Source organism: Thamnophis sirtalis, unplaced genomic scaffold, assembly GCF_051295495.1.
Source record: "Thamnophis sirtalis isolate CommonGarterSnake01/CBP01778 unplaced genomic scaffold, rThaSir2_p1.2 scaffold_3, whole genome shotgun sequence".
In the NCBI taxonomy this organism is placed as follows: Eukaryota; Metazoa; Chordata; class Lepidosauria; order Squamata; family Natricidae; genus Thamnophis; species Thamnophis sirtalis.
The window spans coordinates 110,624,634-110,651,167 of NW_028261383.1; the positions used below are offsets into that span (position 1 = coordinate 110,624,634).

General features: G+C 35.0%; 1 protein-coding gene across 2 annotated transcripts in view; it reads right to left on the minus strand.

The window, feature by feature from the left end:
* The window catches only part of GABRG2 (gamma-aminobutyric acid type A receptor subunit gamma2), an 80,848-nt gene that overhangs the window by 37,527 nt on the left and 16,787 nt on the right, over nt 1–26,534 (minus strand). For both annotated transcript variants that reach the window (XM_014064980.2, XM_014064979.2), the window contains exons 2-6: nt 23,167–23,315; nt 17,367–17,434; nt 15,747–15,967; nt 13,209–13,291; nt 11,830–11,967 (exon numbers count right to left, since the gene is read on the minus strand). In XM_014064980.2, the coding sequence (XP_013920455.2) occupies nt 11,830–11,967; nt 13,209–13,291; nt 15,747–15,967; nt 17,367–17,434; nt 23,167–23,315 (659 nt within the window). The remainder of the gene's footprint in view (nt 1–11,829; nt 11,968–13,208; nt 13,292–15,746; nt 15,968–17,366; nt 17,435–23,166; nt 23,316–26,534) is intronic.

Below are 26,534 nucleotides of genomic sequence, written 5' to 3' on the forward strand. Positions count from 1 at the left end.
TGACACAGTTGGGAACACAAAATGGAATTATACATCAGATTAAATGAATTATAAATCAGTCATAATTAAAATAGAACAACCCAGGCTTTTGGGGGGGGGCAGGGGAGTGAAGTGAGTCATCTTTAGTTGGAAACCTCTTTCTGTCAACAGTGAACATTTCAAACCATTTTTAATCTGGTGTGACTTGAAAAAGTCAGACAATATGAATGAATTCATTCTTTTACCCCTTTAGTATCTAAATAAATTATTTCTAACACCCAGACAGCACTTGTTTTTTTTTTCAAATTCTATTCACACTTCAATGAAGTTAAATTTGAAATATTATTTATCAATTTACCTGGTCCAGTATTTATGTAATTTATGAAATTATTCCTTTGCATAATAGCACTTTAGCATCTAACTCTGAATTAATGAAGTCTCTTCTGATGAACCCTTTAGCTATGTCCCCAGGGAGAATTTAGAAATGCAAACAGCTGTGTTCATCTGTATGTATGTTTGTGCACTGCAAAGAATTAGATACGGTGCTGAATTAGAGCTGCCAAGTCTTGCTTTTTGAAAAGTTTCATACTTCTAATAGCTGTACAACAAGTAGATACAACATGACCTTTTCAATGCTGAGCAGAATGGATAGAGTAGAGCATAGCAGAATACTAAGTCAGACTTTTTTTAAAAAATAGGTTTGTTTAACAAGTCATAATACTTCAAATCAGGCATTATGCCAAGCCAAAAACTAATCAACTATAATCTGCTTAACTTTAGATGTGAATATATAGCTGGTGAAATAGATGCACCTGCCATACAACATCGCAGACTCTTTGTTGAAAATAAGAACAAAATGTCTGGCTAACGGGGACTGTAGTATAAGATATTGCACGGGAATACCTGTAAGAATTACTATTTATCCCCAAACAAGAACCTATGAGAAGAAGATGGACAAAGTAATACAAAATGAAGTAGCTAAAGTACACGGGCACTTTAGAATTGAAATATATAAACACCATAACACCCAGATTAACCATTGTCAATAAGAAAGACAAAAAATATCTGGATAGAGAATGTTGCAGTATCTGAAGATAGCAGAACAGAAGAGAAAGGACTAGATAAAAATCACAAAATACCAAGAATAACAAACAGAAGTATAACAACTGTGGCAAAGGAAAGCAAAGATAATATCAATAGCAATATGCACCTTGGGTGACATCCCAAAATATGTGGAGCATCACTTGAAGAGCATCAGCATTGGCAAAAACATCATCAGTCAATTGGAAAAGGTAACTTTACTGGAAAGTATCCTCTGATCGTACCTTTCACATCCTTAAACAGCAATATCTGCCTATCCTGGGTCCTTTGGGAAGATTTGATAGGTGGGAAAGAATGCTAAATCCAGTCTAAACATCTCACTGTCTAAACGACTGAGTGGTTTACAGTTAAATATAGTTGAAACAGTAGAAAAAATGAGCAAGTTAAAACATTGTGAGATTGATAGGGAGAATATACAGTATAAATTTTTCCTGAAGCATAAAATGGAAGAGGAAATCGTGGAAAAAACAAATGATAAAATGGGCACAGAACTTTGGCTATAATATTGAATTGGATAAATGGGAAACAAATTGGGGAACAAACTTAAAAATGACACTATCAGTTGCATACAAGGAAAACCAGTACAAAATGTTTTACAGATGGCACCTGGCACCAACAAGGTTAGCTAAAATCTCAACAAATACCTTCCCCAAATGCTGGAAATGTGAATCAATACATGGAATATACTACCATTTATGGTGGACCTGTGAGAGGCTAAAACATTTTGGAAAAGGATCAAAAAGTGGCTAGAGGTAATAACAGGTGTTAAAAAATAGAATGGAAATCTGAATTTTTTAAAATTAGGAATAGTGACTGCGAAATACAAAAAAGAAATTCAGTATTTAATATTACATATAATTACAGCGGCGAGGATTGCCTTTGCTCAGAAATGGAAAAACAAATTAATTCCAAGCGAAGATGAAATAATAAGAAAGGTTATGGACTGTGCTGAAATGGACAAGTAACAAAAGAAATCCAGGGAAAAGAAGAAACAGAATTCTACCAGATATGGGATAAATGATATAGGTGGATGGAGGAAAGAAACAAGGATCAATGAAGGACGACAACAAAGCCCAAAAATAGTAGGTAAGGAGAATTAACACATACGCATATATGTATCCAAGTGGTTTAAATTTACTAGAGGTAATCAGCCAATATAGCAGATAAGATAAGATAAGAGGGTTAAGAATGGTGAAATGCAAATGAAATATAGAAGGGGAAACAATATAAGGTGAGCGATATCGATTGGCAATTGCTATTAGAAAGAACAGAAAGCTCCTGTTCGTATTGTATTGTGTAAATGTGGTGTACGTCTAAGTTTTGTGTGTGTGTATTTTACATGTTTGTAAATAAAATGTAAAAATAAAAATAAAATAAAACATTGTGAGATTTCTGAATAGAAAGTGATAAAGTCTTTGTTCATAACACACTATTTTTAACTGTGGTTTAAAAGAAGAAAGTATGAATAACTGTTATGGCAATACCAGGGAATAATTGAATAGAATAAAAAGAATCGGAAAAGATCACAAAGTATTAAGATCTGAAAGTCAAATTTGAAATATTCCAATATAAACTAACCATGGCTGTCGGCAGACTAAGTAGCATACTAAAAAAAATCATGGACAGTACTTAGAAAATCTGTGCCTTGACAAAATTTCTATTTGACAATTTAAAAAGGATCTACACATTACAATAACCTAGGTTCTTAGAGAGACCTCAATGCATTATGAAGGCGGACATCAGCTAAAGAACTGATAGCTATGATCTCACACTGTTATTGTTGTTAGGGTGGCATGGTGACTCAATGGTTAAGATACTGGGTTTGTGGGCTAGAAAGCTGGCAGCCTAGGTTGGAGACCTGAGGCCCATGTGATAAAGTAAGCTCCTTTCATCGCCCCAGCTCCTGCTAACTTAGCAGTTCAAAAACATACAAAGGTAAGTAGATAAATAAGTACCACTTCAATGGGAAGGTAACAACACCCTTGATGTCATGCTGGCCACATGACCATGAAAATGTCTTCAGACAGAACTGGCTCAATGGCTTTGAAATGGAGATGAGCACCATCCCCTATAGTCAGAACTGACTAGTGGAGTAAAATCTGCAGGGATTCCATTACAGGAATTCAAAACCATTTGTTGTTGTTGTTATTACTATTATTGTTATATACATATCTAATTTCCAATACATTTTTTTTTCTAACAGTATAAAGTACATCCAGTCACACATTAGAATTAAATCTTACTGCAATGCAATCTCGCAGTAAAGTAGATTCTTTTATCAGTTCCAGCAAGGTGCACATTTCTCTCTTGCCCAATTTCTAATTTACATATTATTTCCCTCTGCATCCTTATAGAAAATACCAGCATTTTGCCATGGAAAGTCCTCTATTATTTTGCTTGCTTAGAAGCAAAGTACAGTGCAAATGTATTCTATTTTGTAAGTACTCTAAATGTTCAGATATCCAGTGTATGTTTCATGTATAAATGTCATCCTTCAGTCTAAAATATATAGCTGTTGAAGTGCTAGAATTAGTGTTGTCAAGTGACTGTAGCTGCATTATACCATAGATTTGAATTATTAGTAATATTTGTTTAAATGTAACTTACTGTGGATGTTTACTTCTCTAGATATTTTATTTTTATGTTACATTGTATTCAGTTTGATTCTAATTATTGCTTTTTGTAGATCAGTTGCCCCCAACCTTCTTGGCACCATGGGCCAGTTTTGTGGAAGACATGTTTTTCATGGAGTTGGGGGAAAGGGAGGAGTGTGCAACCTAGATCTTGCACATGCAACATTTCACTTGCCCACTGCTTATTTTCAGCAGGGCAGCCCAGTTTCTAACAGGCCACAGATGGTAACTATCCATGAATAGTTACCATCTGTGGCCTGGTGGTTGAGGACCCTTATTGTAGATGTTTCCTTGTATGCTATCCCAAGTCTGCTCAGATTTGGTAAATTACAAGTGCAAACAAAAAATATGTAATTTTAAATTAAAGTTAGTCAATGATAAACTCTAGGAATAGACTTTAAGAAGCACTCTGCTTTAAGCAGAGTCAGATCACATTCTCCTTATGGGTTGGTGTAATGCCCACGGATGCATTCAATACCACATTCACCACCACATGTCATCCACCAGGTAGCCATAGCCAATCAGGATGTGGATCCCCACACAAAGGGGGCTGAACCAACAGATTCAGGATGTAAGCAAATAAATCTGATATGGTCTAGAAATAAATTCTGGCACATGGAGAAATTATATATAGAATAAAGCTTTTGCAGTTAGCCTTTCTGAGACAGTAGCAAATGGCCTCTGATAAAGACATAAATAAGAATTTAATCCGTGAATCAGCAAGTGTTGACATTTAGAGAGGATTAGAACTATTACTGAAAAATGTAGCATTTCACAGAGAGTACCATGAAAGTCAGTTCCACTAAACTGGACTGATTTTGAATTTTCTGACAAAATGAGGTCTGATGGGAGTTCTAAATATGTTAATAAAATGCTTGTACACTTTGGGTTCTGCTTGATCATAGGAGGAAGCTTCCAATTTTGGGTTACTTCTTTATTTACTTTCTATGAAGGGTTGTGAGTTTATCCTATGCTAAAATGGAAGTAGAAATCTTCACAAAAGATTAAAGGCCATATTGCTCCTGAAATCTGTGATATTTCCATGGATGACAAAAGTGAATATGACTTAATTATCTTGTAAAACATACTTAATTATTGCTGATAAAATCTTAGGTAATGTGGGCTGCTACTTGTGTAAAAGCACAATAAATCAATTTATCCCTTTAAGTAAGTAGAATGGGATCGTGTGCATTTGTGCATTCAACAAATACAATCTTTCAATTACATCAACAATGTGAGACCATTACTATGGGTTGCAAAATTTGATTAGTCGTCCCTCTGGGAGGCCACACTAGCCTAATGAGAACTGATAGGGAGGGAAACAAAAGAATTAAAATTTAAACTATTTCTTCCAAAAGGTCTGATTTTTTCATGAGAAAAAACAGCAAGAGTGAGATAGAACATAGCTCTCTTATTGTGATCCTCCCCAATAAACTCTTAAACTGAGCCAGAAATAAGACACTTTATGCAAGGAATTATCTTATATATTTCACTGATAGCACAATTGCAACCTTTGTCTTCCATTTTGTGATTCCAGAGCACCTCCAGATTGTGTAGTTGTACCTGGGTAGTAAAGTCCACATTTTTTATTTTCAGTTTTTTTGTTGTTGTCCTAGAAAGGTGTTAAATAAAGGGTTTTAAGCAACTCATTAAACAAATCACTGAACAAAAAAAAGGGGGGGGGAATTTCTCTGCAGCCCTAAAAACGAAAATAATATGTTTTTAAAATGTGGGTCTGGATCAAATATTCTTCACACATTATAATTACCAACTTGAGAAACCAAGTGAAGGTTTTCATTTGTCTCTTTTTCATATTCATATTCTAAACTTTAGGGTATAATTAAGCTATGTCTGAATTTACTAATCCTTCGCCTATAAAGAGGGTTGTGAAGATAACCTGCCTTCATTGAGGGCAAAAGGTCTTCAAATTAGATTTAGCTGTTTTTTTATCATACACACACTTTCTATAATTGCTTCCCTAAATACAATCATTTTACCCTCTTCCAGCTTAGGCTAATTAAACCTCTATTTATTCTGGAATTAAACATTTCAGAAGTACCAATGCTAATTAAAGTCTTACCACTTCATTGCAACCATCCCTTCTTTATCCAGAATATGACCAATTTATTGATTGGCAAGATTGCTTTTAAAGGATTATTCTGATCATGAATTGGCACAATTTTCTTATATTCTCCTCTCTCCAAAAATGCTGCGAGTATCATAATTCTGGGATTCAGAGCACATGTTTAAGCTTGTTGCTTCCAAGAGGTAGGTTGAACTCCTCTATCACCTCCTCCACTATCACCATCACAACCACCACCTTATTCCTATTACTATTCCCATTCCTACCATTCCTACTGGCATAAAAATTTTTAAAAAACACTGTCCAAGTTCAGACATTGTTTTTACACCATAATAGATTTCAAGATCAAATATGTAAAAGCATGAATTCTACTCTTGCCAATTCTATATTGAAAATATGCTCTCCGAGCTAAGGAATCTATGGCACATAAAAGATGATAATTTGATGAGTACATTGAGTCACCAAGTGGATTTTTTTACAACCTTAACTGATTTTTCCCCCCAAATAAAATATTGGGCTAATCTTCTGAACCGCTAACCTTTTGTCATTTCAGAGTCTATTACACGTGCATACTAAAGATCATACAGTGCAAGATAAAATGGAAAGATGTAACTATAAGAACTCTTATCTACCCTACAGAGAAAATCAATCATCATTTAGTAAGTGATTGCTCTATTTATTGCTGCAATCCAAGCACAAGCAAAATAGAGTGTTGCCACTTCAGAAGTACCGTATATTAGAAAAGGAATCGTGGCATTGAATCACAAGAGGGGGTCCTTGGATACCTTTTTATTGTGCAACAGGATAAAAATATCATTTTGTGATGACAGACTCCAATAAATCATGTTCATGTGTTTTCTTCCTCATAGTGCTCAAGAAACAACTAAATTCAGAATGTAGATGATTTAGCCTAGATTAAAACTTCTGAATTCATGCTTAGAGTTTATACTTTTGCCTGCTGTTTTCCATATTTTCTATGACAGAGTCATTCAAGCAAGTGAAACAATCTGTGGCCTCAATACCATTCTTGTATCTCCCAATGCTCTTCTATGACATAACTGCCAAACACGGAAGGTAATTTTGAGGTGAGGTCCATGAAAGCTGCAGTCTAAACCTTTAAGTAGGTTTCAAACAGCTTGATACAATGATGGGCAATTCCATTCTATACCATAAATGGAGGTATGTATCTGTACTTGAGAAGCAACAGAGGTAGAAGACTTGGCTCACACACTATTTGATTGTTGTTTGTATAAGAGGATAAGAGACAGGTACCTTGGTTCATACAAATGACCCATAATGGTTGGAAACGGTTATTAAAGCAACATAACTTATGTGTGGCCAGAATTTGAAATCAACATTTAATACAGCATAGTACTTGAGTATGCATTATGTTTTATTCCAATTTCATTTTAAATTGTTTTTATGGGATTTTATTAATAATTTGTGTTTGGAGCTCCATATTTTGATATGGCTTATGGGCTAATCAATAAACTAAACCAGCTTTAGATAGGTTTAATAGCATAAACAAAAATAAATGTTAGAAACTAAAGAAAAACAAAAATGGAAAATACCAAATGCTGATGCCTTACTCATTTTACATGATTGTCCTTACTCCCTGTAAATCTCATCAAAAATTAAATTTTGTCTTCAGCCTTTGGGCTGCCCATCATTTATTTCATTATCAACCATAGTCTACAAGACAAGGTAAATATCCTCTATGTAATGTGTTTATCTTGGAATGTTATCTCTATATTTAAGGGCCAAAATTGGGGAAAATGAGAAAGGTACAAGAATACCATTCTCACTCTAACAACTTTATATACGATGCCAATCATCACTTTTTCTTTCATCTTTGTTGATTCAAGGTAGAAATGATCTTCCATAGATGTTTGGATAATTATGATTAGAAGCAGGCTCCCCATTACAGAGCATTTTCTGAATATGTTAATCCAAATGAACAGAATATCTCTTCAAGCTATAAAAGCACAAAGACTAAGATGGATATTGCAGTGTTTGGGTTGGGAGATAACCCTATAGATTAAAGAGTAAGAGCCAGTGAAGAGGCCACTAAAGGAATCCAAATAGTTGCTCAGTCCAGGAATTCAAATGAAAGCATCAGTGGCTGCCTAACTTTAGCTTTAACATATCTAATTCAAAAAAGAATGCACCCACTGCTTTTTATAAACGTTCCACTAGCAAACACCTTTCATTTAATGTTAATTTACAACTTATAAGTAAAAATCATTGCTCCATTTATTTTTTTATTTTTTTATTTTTTGAATAAAGACAAACACCTTAAAATAATCTTCCATTACAAATTGTAGAAAGTGTGTCAATTGGTTACAGAGAACTTCCGTGCATCCCTTCCACAGTCATCACCTATGATTCAGATCAAGTTATATATTTTACATCACATATTTATATATATATATATATTGCTATCATCATACTTCATCCTTCATATGAGTATAGTTGTTGTAACATCCCTTTATAACAAACATTCCAAAATTTAAAACAAAACCACATAATGGCATTCCCTTATCTATTTTCAGTATCATCCAGCCACATTATACCTTTATAACACATTCAAAATAAAAATTAATTATGTTTAATGACAAAAAATTTAGACCTCTTTTTAAATCATTGTTTACAAATTATTTCCAATTTCCTTTTATCCTGTCAATACAATAATATTACATTATTATCATTATCAATCATTTATTTAACAATAGTTTGACTAGCTTTAACTTACTTATTCCCCCTTTTCCACCATTTAAATTTTTTACCAAATTTCCTCTTATCAAACCAATATATATATACACACATTGTTATCATTATCAATTATTTATCTAACTTTATCCATTATCACTACATTTTTAACATAATGCTCTAATTTTAACAAAATTTTAGACCTCTTTTCTTAATCATTGTTTACAATTTATATTCTATTTCCCTTTTATCATGTCAATACAAATTATTACATTATTATCATTATCAGTCATTTATTTAACAATAGTTTGACTAAGTTTAACTTACATTTCCCCTTTTTTCACCATTTAAAATTTATACCAAATTTCCTCTTAACAAACCAATACATATGTATATATTGTTATCATTATCAATTATTTACCTAACTTTATCATTATCACTACATTTTTAACATAGTGCTCTAATTTTAATTACATTTAACTAAATTTAACTAGTGTTTTATTATTAATTTTCATATCTCAACCTATGTCTTTCTAGTAATAGTGTAGTCCTATTTCTTTTGCCATTTGTGAAATTAGTCTTCTGATTATTTCCTTAATCAAATTTGTTTGGACTTCTCTTCACAACTTGTTGCTTGTTACATATCTTGTAAAACCTCAAAACCCTTCATCAGCTTCTTTAATCAGTTTATCTTTGGTTATCAGTAGTGTTTTTGTCAAAATTTCTCTGCTTAACTCCATCCATTATTCTCTTTCTTCTTCTAAACCTTGAAATCTGTAGTAAAGCACCTTTCGATCTATCTTCCCTTTTCTTGTTCCACTCTTTCCATCTCCAACCACACTCAGTTCACTGTCAATATCCATGGTTATCTTGCCTCTTTGTTCATTTTTCCCTTCGGTTTTTAGGACTCCAGGCTCCATTTTTTCCATTTGCTGAATATCTTCCATTTTTCCATCAAGTTTTAAACTTTATATTTTCAATATTTTCCCACCTCTTCTCAATTCTCTCTGTTGTTTCTAATAATTTTTGAATTCCAGACATAATCTGTTGTAATGTTATGGTTTCTTTTTAAAGTCGTGCCATCCTTCCAGTTAGGAAACACTGCCACTCTAGTTTAAAAACAAATCTTTGTTTTCACTTTTTTCCAGCTACCAGCAAGCATCCAGAGAGCACCTGCGTAAACAACCATGCTCTTCTCAATAAACAAGTTGAAGTCTTTGAAGTGCAAAGTCAAAATGATCAAAGGGAAAAAGAAAAAGCAATGTTTCCAGGTCTCAACCTCCAACCTCCAAGTGGCAGTGTAACTTCTTTCCCGTCTAAGATTACTACCCTCTTTATATACCTTTTAAATCTTCTTTATGTTTCAGGCTTAGAAGAAACAAAGTTCTTAAATGAAACAAAAGAAAAAGAAAAAATCCATCTCAACCAGTATTGTAGAAATAAAGGAAAAGATTTATCCATAGGTAAAAAAAAAAAGAAATAGAAGAAGATCCGATACTTTCACTTTAAAAAGTAAAAAAATGTTCACAAAACTTCCATTGATAGAAAAAAATAAAATAAAAAAAGATAATACACTGTCCAATAATGCTTAGTTTCACCGCTTATTTCCTTTTCTTTACCAGTTTAATTTAACTTCAATCATTTTGGGGCAGTCTTTTATAAAACTAAGATTTCCTCACCAGATGGACACACTTTCTCTTTCCACTTTCCTCCTGTTGTGGAGCTGTCCGACTTCAGAAGCTTGGGGGTGTGCTTTTTGTCACCGGCAAGAAGAGATTCACTTGCATCAATCAGGTACTTTGCGATGTCCCTGAGACAGCAGATGTACTTCCTTGTCACCATCTCTTTGGGACAGTTTAGATCCAGATGGACCGTCCAGTGGCAAAAGTGTTGACTGCGATTTCAGAGATCCGAGGTTGCACATCGTACCATTGTGACATTAGCTCCTTTCTTCTCCATTGCTCCGTTTCTTGAACAATAGATCTTTCTATTTGAGATAACCATTCTACTCTTTGGAAAGCCCTATCATATTCCCCAGCAATCATTTTTCACAGATCCATTTAGTTTCCTTAGTCTGTCCTTATAAAACTAAGTTTTCTTAGTTCATTCTTGCTACCCATCTCTTCACTGGTCAGTTTATTTCTTTCTTTCATAAAATGAAGTGTACAGAGCTGGACACTTAGCTCAGGGGTGTCAAACTCAATTTCATTGAGGGCTGCATCAGGGTTGTGTTTGACACCAGGTGGTCAGAGTGGGGGACACCATGGTGGACATGGCCAGCTCGATGTCACTTGTGTCAGAGGCATCTGTGGTGGCCCGAGCACTCTGCCCGAGAAAAAGGGCTCCCAAGTTCTGTTTTTTGCTGCAACGGTCTCCAGCAACTCTCTGCCAGTGAACGAGCTCCATTTTCACTGGCAGAGGCACGGCAGACCAGTCCTTTGCTATTTATAGGGTGGCCCCCTGGGCCAGATCTAAGTACTCTGTGAGATGGATCCAGCCCCTGGGCTTGAGTTTGACACCCTTGCTGTAGCTGATATGGAATCTGGCCAAAGCAAAATAAAGTAGAAGTACTATTTCCCAGGATTCAGAAATCACAGTAAAATGGCACTTGGTTGTTTTTTTTCAGTGATATTAGACTGCTTGCAACCAACCATTATTCCAAAATCTGCATCACAAATACATGTCATTATCCAATCAAGCCACCCCCTTCCTCCCCCTCCTCAATCCTACACCTGTTCCTTTAAAATTTTCTCCTTAAGTGAAAACACTTTGCATTGGTGTATATTAAATTTCACATTTTTATTTTCAGCTAATTTCTCTAATTTGTAAAGCTTATACTAATTTTTCTTTCTATGTTCTGTTTAAGCCACCCCATCCAGTTTCGTATCAACTGCAAATATGATAAGCATTCCCTCTACTATTCATCTGGATTATTCATGACAATAGGACAGCATGGTGACTCAGAGGTTAAGATGTTGGGCTGGTTGGCTGGAAAGCCAGCAGCCCATATTTGATACCCAAGCTCCATATGACAAAGTGAGCTCCCATCTCGTCCTAACTCCTGCCAAGTTAGCAGTTCGAAAGCCTGCAAATGCAAGTAGATAATTAGGTATCACTGTAGTGGGAAGGTAACAGTGCTCCATGATGTCATGCTGGCCACATGACCCTGGAAATGTCTTTTGACAGCGCTGGCTCAATGGCCTTGAAATAGAGATAAGCACTGCCCCCTCCTCAACAACTAGCAGAGTAAAATCTGCAGGGACTCCTTTATATTTATTCATGAAATTGGTGAAAATATCATGAAAGTATAATTACTTAACTTACCTGATGTTGTTGGAACCACTTCAGTTGTATTTCTAAGTCCAATAAATGAGAACTGATAGAGCCTCCAGGATCTAGTATCTCCCACTTCCACTGAACTGCGTTTCCACATATAGATTATTTCTTCCTTTGGGTAGCCATCTTCAAACCAAGAGAAATCAGGTTTACATCAATATATTTTTATGTGCTAATGCTTCCTTATTTACATAGTAGTACTTTCCTACTTACATCTGGATCTCAGTGATACTGTAAAGGTACTTGTATGACTTTCAGCTATTTTGCAACACAATGCTTATTGAATTCATCTAAAACCCAAAGCAACAAGAACTTCCAAGAGAGATTTTACAGTTACAAACCATCATGGAAAAAAGCATGACTATGTCAAATGTCTGACAGGTTCCACTATATCAAATTGTAAACATTCTTTTTCTTAAGAGGAAACTTCACTGGCTACTCATCGCCAACCCCTATAATGGCTTTTTAAAAGTGATGGAGTTTATCAGGAACATGCATGCTAATGCTCATGGCAATCTGTAAAGATGAATTGCTTTGCTAGATATCTGAGAGAAACACTATTAAATTAAATAATAACTAAATCATAAAATGTGCACTTCTGTATGCTTTATTCTGCAGAAAGAGATATCATGTGATCTGGGCCCTCCACTGGATTTGGCAATGAGGATTTCTAGATGCCATTTCCCAAGTAGCTGTGAAATTTAATGAGTCAATCTCACTATCCCTGTTCAATTCACTTCCCTGACTTACATGACGATAAAATAGGAGGAACCCAATGCTTGCCTAAGACATTTTAATCTTGTACAAAAGGCATATGAAACCTTCAGCATTAATCATGATTGAAGAAAGCAGATCAGTTTAGAGAATGGAAAGCAATGGCTACGTAAACCTTTGTCTTCTGAGACAATCTCTTCATGCCATTCAGTTTATTTAATGGTAAGGTCAACTCTGTTTAACCCTGGGCATCATAACCTCACCTATTCCTGAGCTTAGAGGAAGGTTGGGATACAGATGTGATGAATTTATAAACATGTGAGATCTGAATTGGTAGCTTATTTTTTGGCAGCAATATTTCTCCTTAGTTGGAGTTCAACAGTACTTGGTAGCCTCATATTTATTTAACTATACAGCTATTGTTTGGAAATAATTGTATATACAAATGCCCTAGATTTTGCATAAAAATCAAGAGCAATGTGTTAATCTAAATAGTAATTTTACTATTGATTGTTGCTGCACATTGACACAAAAACATACTATGTATTACATTGTCAGTTTTATCTGATTATTCTGATATTAAGCTTTTTTTTTTTTACTATTATTATTTTCCTTTTTCTTTCATAAGGATAATTCCATTGTTGACTACTTACAGCTTGAAAATGCCAGGGGACAAGAGTGTTCATCCATTGGGAAATTGTGTAACTGTAATTGACACTCTGCATCTATTGTCAGTCTGAAAATAAACAAAGGCAGATGTTATTTCTATTTGTACTGTTGTCAGCCTACCAATCCTTACTGTAACTATGACAATAGTCAATATGTGTTCATGCACAATATTTTATCTCTGCTAAAATCCTGAGAAGTATTCCTTGAGTACATAAAATATTCTTACAATCCTTGTTCTTTGTAGACTATTTCTTCACCTTCCTTTTCTATAATTCTGAATCATCTGGAGCAGAAATTTGTATATAAATTGTTATATTAGTTTGGGAATGGATAAAAAGAAGCTTGGAAATCCATATGCATTTTTGTATGCAGTTCTCTTAATACAACATGTCTTAATATATGCAATTTTTAATAAAAGAGAATGTAACTAAGGGTCAAACTGTGGAATCCTTGGTGCCCTCTGAGTTTGGTTATGTGTTTGCAGAGATTTTATTACCTAAATAGATAACATCATCAGTGCCATATACTTTGGCACTATATTATATATACTGTGTATATATTTTTTATGATTTTTTTTTGCAAGTAATTGTCCATATTCTTATACTCTATAACCACTTCATTACACAATTTCAGTACAAAGAATTAAACCATGAATGATATTAATTTGTACCTTATCATTAATTCCTTCCAATGTTCCTTTTAATATATTTTGATTACTATATGGTGCATCTATCATCTACTTTAGCACTTTCTTTGTTATTGCATAATGGATGCAGGCTTCTATATCTTTACTTGATGGTAAAGGCTATTTAAGTCAGTGTAATAATTTCTGTGCAGTCACAATCAGGGTTTTACCATGAAATGTTGACCAGCAGGAACACGTCCTGCCTATCTGGGCTCTTTAGGTGTATAAATCATAGTTGTCTTCTCACCACCATGTGCTTTTGAAGCTTACTGTTTAAATTGGCTATCTTTCAGAGCTACTATGGCAAGTGTGGTTCTTGTACAGTGGGCTTCCAAGAAAATATCATGGAGGCCAAGAGAATTAATTTATTTCTAGACCTAAGAACCAACTGTGAATAGTCTACTGCACAACATTGTAAAAGCTATGTTAATCTGTATTCCTGTATTTACTTCTTGTAAATCTTTTAGAGCTGTCAGTCTGTATTACTCCGAGGAGGCATAGGAATTGGCAATATTTGCTATTTGGAAAAATTGCAACTATTCCAATCCAAAACCTTGGTCACTTTAATTTTTTTAAATAAAATTATTATTACTGATATTGCTTTTTTGTTCACAGTGCTGCAAGCAGCCCTCAAATAGCTGCAGATCATGTCCTCTTAGTTTTCTCTCAAGTGATGAAAGAAAGGAGATGGACACATACCAATACTGAAGAGAAAACCTATTTAAAATGCACATTTTATCCTACTGATAGTTGTTTGCATACTAAGATAAGAGAATGGGGGGGGGACAACTAGAGAGGAGGAGATGCTTTCAGGTCTTGTCTATTCCTATCTTTTCATTACATGGTGGTGCATTGGTTGATGTCATTATATTCTTCTTAAAATGCTGTGGGATCAGTTTGAGAGATAGCAAATACCTTATTTCATGCTCTGATTCTTAGGTTCTAACCAGTGGTGGGTTTCAAAAATTGTTGGAACCTACTCCGTGAGTGTGGCCTCCTTTGTGGGAGTGGCTTGCTACCCATGTGACTGGATGGGAGTGGCTTGCTGCCCATGTGACTAGATGGGAGTGGGTTGCCGCCCTTGTGACCGGATATGGTTGGTCCAAGTAGCTATTCAGAAGTTAATGGTTAGAAGCAATTGTAAAGCAAGATATGGAATTAAAACCAGAAATATTCTGTTGGCTATTTGAAAGGGAGTATAATATATATTTAATTTTACATATGTTAGCAGCTGCTGGAATTGTGTTTGCACAACAGTGGAAAAATAGAGATATGTAAATGAATAAATATTACAATGGGCAGGAATAAATAAATTGGCAATTAAAATCAAGAAGGCTTTGAATACTTTTTCACGTGGGATTGGTTTTAGCAATTGCCAACTAACGGAAACAAAAATTAGAAATCCAAAAGTATGAAAGAAAACACCAATTATGTAAGGAAAGATCCCTAAAATGTATAAGGAAATATTACTAGATCATTATTAATGTGTAGATAACTGCGGGACATTACACACCCACCAGTGGTAAGTTTCAAAAAAATTTGGAACCTCTTCTGTAGGTGTGACCTGCTTTCCGGGTCCACTGGTGGAACTCTTCTAACTGGTTCGGTAGATTTGAAGAACCGGTTCTACCGAATAGGTGCGAACTGGTAGGAACCCACCTCTGGTTCTAATTATTCTATCATTTTAGTTCTGCTCTAGCAACAAAAATGCTCACTTAATTTTGGCTGAAATATTCAAGACATTGGATAGTCAGTATGTATAATGCCTTCTTTATTGACATGGACACATCCAATAAGTACTGAGCACTGGAAATAATGGAACTGACTATGAAAATACCTGAGGGTATAGAGAACCCTGCCGTCATTCCAGATCCTGAGCATTCGATTGGGTGTTGTTATCCAGTGTGCATCTGCTTTTTTTGAATTTCGAAAGAATGTATCAGGAATCCAGATCTTCCCCACCATGTTGCTATTCAACCTCAGAACTTTTATGGTGCTGTTGAATCTTAGTCGTCTATCATACCAGGTTTGGGCAAAAAAGATATCAATTGTATATTCCTGCAGTAATAACAGAATGTGTTATGGTTGGATTGCAAGATCTCAGTACAAAGTCTTTATGAAATTGCTTCTCAAAACTGTGATGGCTCTTTTGCTGAGGACAAACCAGCCACTTCAGTAGATATTCAGGCTATGCAAGAAGAGTTATGTTGGTGGAACAGGAAAAATCTATTCCTAATTTGTGTCAGAATAACAGAGTTGGGATGGATCTTGTGTCAGCCTCTATGCTTGCTTGCTATTGGCTGCCATAGTAATGGGGATGGTGAGGGCTCCCCAGAGAATTACTAGGTACTGGAGGAGTTTTCATGAAGGGGGGGGGTTGTTTTCACTATTTTCTGTGCATGCTGATGACTCGTGTTTGGGCTTGGTCAAGGTCAACCGTCTCTGCATACCAGCTGAACGAGGCTATTTGAAGATGAACCCCACATAAAGCTTCACTTTAGCTGTTTTCATTTCATGTCCAGTAAAAGTACCTTTATCTCTCCTCAAATGGAGTTGGTTTTTTTTTCTTGGATACTGAATGAGGCACGCCTGACATTAAGCAAGATCTGAAGCAAAAAAGCATGAATGTATACATATCAAACGTTTGCCCAAGACCCTCCCGCCGGCTACCCAACCCAATGTCCAATCTGCAACTCCCAAAGGTGTCATGTGGGGTGCATCTTCAAGTGGCCTCATTCAGCTGGTGTGCAGAGACAGTTGACCTTCTGATCCAACCTTTTGCTCAAGCATAAGATCCTATCCTATTCTGGACAAAGAGCTGCCCAATCTCTCAGTGATGGAGCACCTACAACTTCCGAAGGCAAGTTATTCCACTGATAAAGTGTTCATTCTGACAGGAAATGGCTCCTTAGTTATAGGTTGGGTGTCTCCTTGATAAGTTTCCATCGGTTACTTCTTGTCCTGCTTTCAAGTGTTTTGGCTGAGCCCCTCTTCTTTGTGACATCCCCTTAAATAACAGAAGAGTGCTATCATGTCAACTCTAGTCTTTTTCTTTGTTAGAGAGTTCCTGCAACTGTTCTTCCTATTGTAGTCTCCAATCAATCATCTTTGTTTCTCTGTCTATTCAACTAGTGAGCATACTCTCAACTAACTTTACAGAACCATTCAAATTTTATCTTGCTTTTAGCCAAGTTGATCTCAGAACAGAATCAATTAAAGGACATTTAATTTCCACCAATAGAAGTACCCACACTTCCCACTCAGTCCCTAGAACAGCAAATACCTATATTAAGAAACAGGCAAGAAAGAGACTTTCTACTCATAAGTACTCTATAAATGTGTCTAAGGCAATGGCATGTTAACATATATTATTTATATGTAATAATTATCAGAATTCACTAATGACAAACAATCTTCAATAAACTCTGACAAAAATCTATAAAGAGCTATTACATACCATATTGATAGCATTCACTGGGCCAATGCTATTGACATACATATCAGTGTGAATTACTGTTGGTTGCACTGTAACAGAAACAATAAGAGGAAAACTGTAAATTAAACACAACAATTCCAACCATAATTATTGATTTTAGCCATTCAAATTAGCAAAGTAATGAAGCAGCCAACATTTCAATGAATGTTTTAAAAAAGCTGTATTACTTCAATTCAAGAAAATATAAACAATAATGTCAATAAGAAAGGACTTTGCATTTCAAACAGGATTGATCTTTCTCATCACCCTGAAATCACAACATTGGAAATCTGTTCTAAATAATTGTATTTAACTAAAATTAGATGAAAACCCTTGAGAAATGGGTATAGGAATATAAGATTGACAGAAGAAAAAAACATGTAAACAATGATATTTCTTGATAATAAAAGGTTGGTAATTTGATTGTAAAAGTTGATAATTTAAAAAATTATATCATAATGTTTATTTTAGACTCGTATTTATAAGTAGTATATTTATAATTCTAATTATTGACATTTTTTAACATAAATGTGATAATTTTATAATAAAAATTGGTAATTTAGGTCTGATTGCCTTTCTCAAACAACTGATAACATAAGAGAAAACAACCTGATATCCTTCTTAAACATAGTAAAAATAAAAGCACTTGAAGGCATTTTTTCTCTTATTTAACATTTAATACTGTCAATATGATACACAGTTACATACATTTAAGGATTTACTAGTTAAAGAGGCTTCGCTGCAGTTCTAAACTCATTGGTTGGACTTCTGTTCACAACTCAGATTTAACAAGCTTTGTGCCCAGTGTCATACTGAACTAAATAGCAAATGTATATATAAAATGTTGAGACTAATTTAATCCATAAACCTCAATTATGCACTTGGAGTTAGTTAATAAGGAATCAATAGAAGCTGATTCCTCCTTAGATGTACTAAATGCTACTATTTTTACAACTAAGAAAAAAACGGTATGTCTCCCTTCTCTGTCTAAAGAAGCTGTCTAGGCAGAACACCCAAAGTAGCTTGTGTTTACAAAGTCTTATTCCTATAAGATACGGCTGGTCTTTCCTTCCCCTCTGCCTGAAAAAGTCAGCTGGGCCTCATGAACCACGCTGGTATTTGACAACCCTGAATAAGAGCCACTAATTCCACTACAGTAAATAACATTAAAATGAATAAAGCCTTTAATATATATATAGCAAACATGAAGGAAATAGAGCATGCAGATTTGCTTACTAGACAAATATACCATAGTAGTTACAAATCATTCTTTCTACAAATATTTAACATCCAAGTTGCTTAAAAGAGTACTAAACGAAACTCTACTGTGCACAAAAAATGTAATTTCGTGTTTTTTAAAAGGAAAGAAGAGAAAATACAAAACTGAAGTAGGTGAAATATTATCTTTTTTTCCATCAGCAAACACAATATTAATATTGTAACTATGTAAATTAGTTTTTGCACTAAAGAAGTGGGATGGATTTTTATCCATCTCCATTATTGCATATTTAATTATAATTAGAATTAATAATTATAAATAATCATAGCATACTATTAATTAGACTAAAATCTAATATGTCTGGGTGGGATGGATTTTCATTCCATCTGTATTATTGCATAATTAGTTAGAATTAATAATTATAAATAATAATTCTAGTGTACCATTTATCAGACTAAAATCAAATGTGTCCAGATTTATATTTGATCGGGAATGCCTAGAGTTCAATGTAAGACTGCTGGCTATATAAATGTTTTAATTAAATAAATAAATATTAAAAGATAATATTTTTATGATCTCTTTTAATCAATCACATCATTCATTAACTTTTACAAGTTAATGAATATGGTAGTTAACTTATTTTGATTCTCATGTACTTCTCACCCCCAAAACATGTGAAACTGGAATATTCCATACTCTGCTTTTCTCATTAACACAGCATGACTGTCCCATCGATATCAAGGTTTAGGGTTTTTTTTAAGGTTTTATTAGGATTTGTATGCCGCCCACTTCCTAGAAACTCTGGGCGGCTTACAGATAAAAATGGGGAGGGGAACATATAAAAATTAAAAAACAAACATTAAAATTTCACAACATACATACAGCTTAGAGTGGGGCTGGATAAACTCAACAGCCCCAGGCCTGCCAGAACAGCCAGGTCTTAATCGCTTTGCGGAAGGCCGGAAGAGTAGTAAGAGTCCGGATCTCCACAGGGAGATCGTTCCATAGGGCCAGAGCAGCTACAGAGAAGGCCCTCCCCCGGGGAGTCACCAACCGACATTGACCGGCAGATGGAATCTGGAGGAGGCCTAATCTGTGTGATCTTATTGGTCTCTGGGAGGTAAATGGCAGGAGGCGGTCTCTCAGGAGAAAGAAGGAAAGAAGAAACCATCAGGAGAAACAGCCACCTCATATTTACCATCACTTCCCTACTGTAACACTACATGGCATGTTTCTACTAAGCATGAATGAACAAGTCTCAGCTTTTCACTTCTGGACAAACTGTCAATCTATCCCCCCACCCCCCTCAAGTGACTGCTTTTAAATCTGGAATGGATTTTCTCTAAAAATGTGAAGAGAGGAATTTTCTCCTCTAGTCACAGCAATCACTACTTCTTGCCATCGAATTAAGAGAACACGGTCACAAATAAAATGTCTTCTTTGATCAAGCCCTCATTTTCTTCAATGCATCATCTCATATTGCAGTTCTGGATCTTTAGTCTTCATTATTCTCTCCCACTTCCTGAATCCATGTTTCTCATAATCCCATCATTATATTGATTTATTCATTTAATGGAATAACTTTAATTAAATATATAAATCCAGCTTTACCTGAACAGAAACCCTGAATTTGAGATCTGATTCTTCTAGGAGTTAACCAGGCAGCTTCATTTTCAGCTCCTTTGTAAAAAGAAACTTGCTCCCTAAGCTTCCACTAGCAAGGACTTTAAAAGACAACTTCCCTCCTAATGACATCCAATAAGTGAAATAAAAAACCTCTCTTCTTGTGACTTTTTTCAAGTTTTTGTTCTATCATTAGGAAACTATGCAGAAACTCAGGAACCGTATAACACAGATACATTAATAACATTAAGCAACACTAAGGTATTCATTTCAATCAGAATGAACCCCAGTGTCCACAACAAACACTTGCTCTGAATTGAGTTTTCTCAGAGTATATAAGCCTACTTATAGGCACCATCCATTCCAAAAGCACAATACATGTTCAAATAGCCCAGCTCTTTCCCCTCTTTTGGCAAAATAACACACTGCAATTGTCTGCCCAGAGTCTCAAGGTAGGAGCTTTCTCATTCTTGTCCTAACTCCCTTCTTTTGGGCTACAACTCCAAACCTCTTCTTTCAGTTTTTCTCCTTTTGGCCATTCAAATGAGTTTATCCTATCCAAATCATTGGCTTGACTATCTGCCATCAAGCAAGCCCTGATCTGAGACTAATCTGATCCTTTACGTCTTCCACTGGTGCACCCATTGGTGTTGTGATTGTCTGTCCACTTTATGGTTGGTTGTCCTCTTTTTCTCCCTATCTTTCCAGATAGGAAGAAAAAGAGGACAACCAACAACAAGGTGGACAGACAAACACCAATGGGTGCACCAGTGACAGATCCCAAGGACATCACATAACGTCTCTGAAGTAGGATAATTTCAGGCTGGTCATTTGTGCAATATATGACCTCTGGGTTGATATGTTCAATAATCTATTTGTTTTCTTAGCTATCCTTGATATTCACAGGAGTCTTCTCCAGCACCAGAGTTCAAAGTGTTATCACTCTTCCTAAACTGCTTCTTCCAAATCCAACTTTCACTTCTACAGAAAGTCACAGGAAAAACCATTTCCTGCATGATTGTGATTTTTGTATGCATAGACACATCCTGGCATCTTACTATCTTTTCCAGAGTTGTCTACTCTACGGGGTGCCAATCTAGGGTATATTTCTTGGCTGATGGTTGGCTTTATTTTTGATCATAAAAGGCAGAAGTTATCTACTACTTCATTTTCTTCATTGTCAAATCTAAGATTGTACCTGTTGTCACAAATTTGGTCTTTATATTTTAACTTTAGTTCCATTTTTTCACTGTGCTCTTTGACTTTTATCTTTAACAAAGGCATTCATTTATTTATACATAGTTAGATAAATGCAATTTCTATAGGTTCCCATTTTACAGCAATGATTCCGGATGATGCACAATAAAATATAACAAATACACACAAATAGTTGAAACCTCTGCCTTTTCTTTTTCTACAGCTAACTCACTTGAAACTATTTCAACACCCCTACCCTTGCTGCAAATTCCTTTTGTTACCTTCAGAGACTTGACCCCCAGAAGGGCATCATGCTGCAGAAAGAAGGGCTTTTTTTAACCACATAAGTAGATTTTCAACAAACAAAGGCTCTTCCATCCTATTAGATTGAAGAAATACCGGCTTTACTGCAGCCAGTGGGTTGTAGTTAGTTCAAGTCACATTTGCCAGGGAACAGCAACAATGCAAGGCTCAAAGAGCAGAATTAGCTGTAAGAGGCTCTACATTGTTGCAGTTTATACAGTGAAAGACACTGAGATACTGACAGTGTTGAAGTAAATTCATCTGCCAGTCATGCTGGTTTTGAATGTGAAATGGGAGAAAGTGAAACCTTGTTCATTGCTTCAGGCAACCTAAGATCCTAGTTCACTCCATTGTCATGTGTTTTGTATTGACTAATGGTTGTTACATTAGGATGAATGTCATTATGTTAATAATCATTCCCTAGGTTTTTTTTTTCTTGTCACTTATATCTTTTTGGAACAGATTATTATAACAGCTCCTGTTTATCATCTAAGAAGCACCTTACTCTGTTCTTGGTGACTTCCCTGAAAGATATGATTGAGCAATTTGTTATAATCATGCTATTTCGCTAACACGGGCTTCCCAAGGCTGTCAGGACAAGTACTAGTGCACTGTTTCCTTGGCAACTTTAGAATGGATTTTTGATTATTTGTTTTTTTATTAAGTAAAACTGACTTCATTTTAAAGCTGTGGTGGCGGAATGGTTAGAATGCAGTACTGCAGACCAATGCTGCCCACTGTCAAGAATTTGATCCTGACCCACTCAAGGTTGACTCAGTCTTCCATCCATCCAAGGTTGGTAAAATATGGACCCAGATTGTTTGGGGCAAATATGTTGTCTCCAGAGACTGTTGTAAAGTACTATGGAGCAATACATAAGTCTAGGTACTATTGCTAGTGCTACTGCTAAAGCTGACTTCATTTTTCCCCACTGCCGTAAGATCTTTTTGATTCCTTATTCTTTTCTGTTCCAGACATTATATTATGATTATAGTCTAATACCATTGAAAGCATGTTGTTAAATTCAAATGTTTCCCTGCATAGAGCATATTTTGCAAAGATATAGCCTGACCAGTTAAGTCCAGGTTCTATGGTTTGAGCCATGAACAACATCAGCCTTACTTGATACAGTTCAATGGAGGTACAAACTGTTCAGAGTGATATAATATCCTTCTCAAACTTACACCTTGCCACTGAAGCCAATTCCTACTTTACTGTTTAGACTCAAAACTCTTAGATCAATGAGTGAACATGTTGTACAATGCTATTAATATTTCAAAATCACTGTGAGCTGTAACGTTTTAAAGATATAAATTTATTAAAGAAAACATTGATTTTTAACAAAAGATACTGATTGCCAAACATTACATAAATAACATTTCCCCTTTTCCTTCTAATTACCATTAAAATAAATAAATAAATAAAACACAACACTCTCACCTCCTATATCTGGCCTCAGTTTGTTGTCATACCCTTCGAGCAGGCCATTTAAAATGAGGGTAACATCACTCTCATGGACTTTGGGAGTCAACACCCAGGTTTTGTTGGTAGTATAATCTTCATAATCATCATCACTTTTTTGGCTAGTACTGTTTAGAAAAAAAAATAAAGGAAAAGAGCACTGGTGTCATGTACCTGGAGAAGGTTAAAATTATGTTCCTTTACAACTCCGGAAAAATCCATTATGACTACAATCTTATCCTTTTTAAATGGTAGCAGTTCTGAGCATAAATCTCTGTGTATTCATATATATATGAGAATATGAAGAAAAATATATCTAGCTCAAGCCATGCTTTTGAAAATATAATCTGTCTATAAAGTTAATATATAACATAGATTCACATATTCTACTTTGTTAACAAAACAAAATGATACTTCATCTTAGCTTGCTAGGCTACTCTGTTTAAATCTTTTTTAAAAAATCTTTATTAAATTACACGCACATAATACTTTAGAGCCCGCATTTATCTTTAAGAGAATCATATTAGTTCAGGATATTTATAGACAATGAAATATATGATTTGTGCAAAAGTAGAGGAATGACTAACCCATGCATATATATTCTACAATATTCCACTGTCTGTGAGACTCATTGGAATACTTTGGTGCCGAATATATTAAATATTAAAGCAAATAGTGAATATAATAATTGAACAATAGACATTAGTATATGTTTGACATAAGAAAAACTGGTATCATTGAGACATTATAATGTGTAAGTAAATTCAGAGCAGGTGTTTAACAAGGTAACCATAATCAAAAGTCTTTAAAACTTGAAAAAATGCATTTTAATCTTCCCACATGTTTAATCTACAACATCTTGTGTTGTAGAAAAATCTTATTTTTCTGCAACACAACCTACTTCTGAGTTAAGATAACACACAAGATACAAAACCTATCATACATCTGCATACTTAGCAAAGTGGATAGCAGAGTAAATAAGAAATTACTCATAAGGAACTACAACAGATAGTTCTAGAGTTTTTCTAGACTTCATATCATATCTTTGAAAAATGTTTATGCATATTATTTTAAAATATATCACTATATCACTATATGACTAAAATGTAATGGTTTTATAACTTTAATGGAGGAGTTCTTCTTCATTTTAAAACAAAGGTTATCCAATGTATATTTTACCCCAAAACAAAATAGCATTATTTAAAATCTTAGCAAATAAACTGGAAAAATACAAAAGAGGTAAAAGAATAGATACAATTTTAAACTTCTGTATTAATATAACTTGAAACAAAGATAAAATAGTGCAATGTGTTGTTATGAATGTGCCTAGACTAAAATCCAATGTATTTCTATAGAAATGCTTTGGGAAGTGCCACAGGTCCGGTCAATGGAAAACCCTCCTAACTTGCTATGGAAACAAAGCTTTTAGGATAAATAATGACTCTTTTAAACATAATTTTAAAATTCTTCTTTTGGATCTGTTCTGTCAAAGTTATTAGTTTGATTCAAAAGAGTCTGAGGGTCTTTAGAAGTGGAAAAAAAGACCAGGGCGTGGCTTCATGTTACCCTTATGATTTAACAAGGAAATGATTATGGCACAATATGGGATTTTTAAGCCAACAAAAGTGACAATACTTAGCCAATTTTGAATTATCTCAAAAAAAATCTCATCTAAATTGAATGAGAGATCACCCAGAAAACCCCAAATCTATAAAGTAGACAGGGAAATCAAGAGACATCTCTGTAGAAGCAGTAAGAAACCCTTTCAAATGTTGCCCAACAAAGCTACGTGACAGATGTGTCCATGAAATTGCCTGGAATCAACTTTGATTTTAAAAAAAATCTTTATCTTTGGGATTTGCAACTTCAGCAATAGGGGGAGTAAACTCCAGCATAGGGGGAGGAATATCTAATCCTGTGCTTTCATCCCATCATCCCATATACTGATTATATGTGCAAACAGCAATAGTGCCCACTTAGTACAAAATAGAATCTTTTTACTAATGCCAATTTTGTCCCTAGTAGGAGTGCAGATGTGAAAGATGAAGCTTTTCTATCCCATGAATCCCACTTGTGGAGTCCCTGAACATCCAGGCACTGGCTGCTCTGTCTACCACAGAGAATGGGGCCTAACCATTATGGACAGAAATGGCAAGGTTGCCCCAATAGGCCAGAATGTGCAAACTCCATGAGAAGTCAAGAGGGAACCTTTAGAGAAATTTCTTCAGCCTCAGAAGCTTTAAGATATATGGACTCCAACTCCCAGAATACCCTGGATGGAAAATTTCACATGTCTTAAAATGACTTTGATCCACAAGTCTGATTTGTTTTATTTACAATCCTGCTTCATGTGTGAAGAACAGTAAGCATGTTTTGCCTGTCCAAATGCATAGCAAAGTGGAGGTGAACACTTGCATGTACTAACAAGCATGGATATTAGTAATATGAAATAAACAAGAAATGCTGAAATAGGATTATATGCAAATTCATCACTGTTCTCTCCAAACTGAGAGAACACACAGAATGAATGAATGGGTTTGTATAATATATAAACACAAAATATAGAAAGTCAGCATGAAAATGTGTTTAAAGTTCTGGAATAAAAGTAGGAAGTCCTGATTCTTAATCATGGAAGTTAACTTTAATCATTGTCTATCAGCCCAACTTACTTCACAAAGTTGTTGGGATAAAACTGGAAGAAGAATGTTACAAGTGTGATATCTTGAGCACTTAGAGGAAACACACATTATCAATCTAATGAATAAATAAAACAGGCATTTCTGTAAGAAGTTAACAGCTACTCTTGTAAAGCCCCAAATGAGGCAGCACATGATATATTTATTACTTGAACAAATACTGAATTTTGCTCCTGAAGCTATGGCATTTATACGGGATGGGAAGTATTTCTCTTGGTGTCTAGGAGTTGTGTATAGTTCTTTCAAAGCTGAGGAACACAATGAACAGTGCAATAACACAAAATTTCCAGCGGGGTTTACAGTTTCTTGAATTATGAATGTTACAATGATCATCCCAAAACAGGAAGAGTACCCAAAAAAAAAAAAAAAGATTCAAGCAAACTGAAAAGCCTCACTAAAAGACAGTCTTCTTTTTTCAGAAGGTATGCCATTTTGTGCAAATGTTAACATATGGCTTATAGTAAATTGTATAAGCATGTTTTATCTAAAATTGCACCATCAACACTGAAGGCTTCTATTCTCAGTTCAAATAGCAGAATGTGCTTGGCTGTAGAAACAGCTTTCTCCCCTTTTTCATCATATGGTTTAAGTGAAACAATGAAAAGATTTACACAGTGCATTAACAGCCTTCTGCAAAAAAAATGCATATAC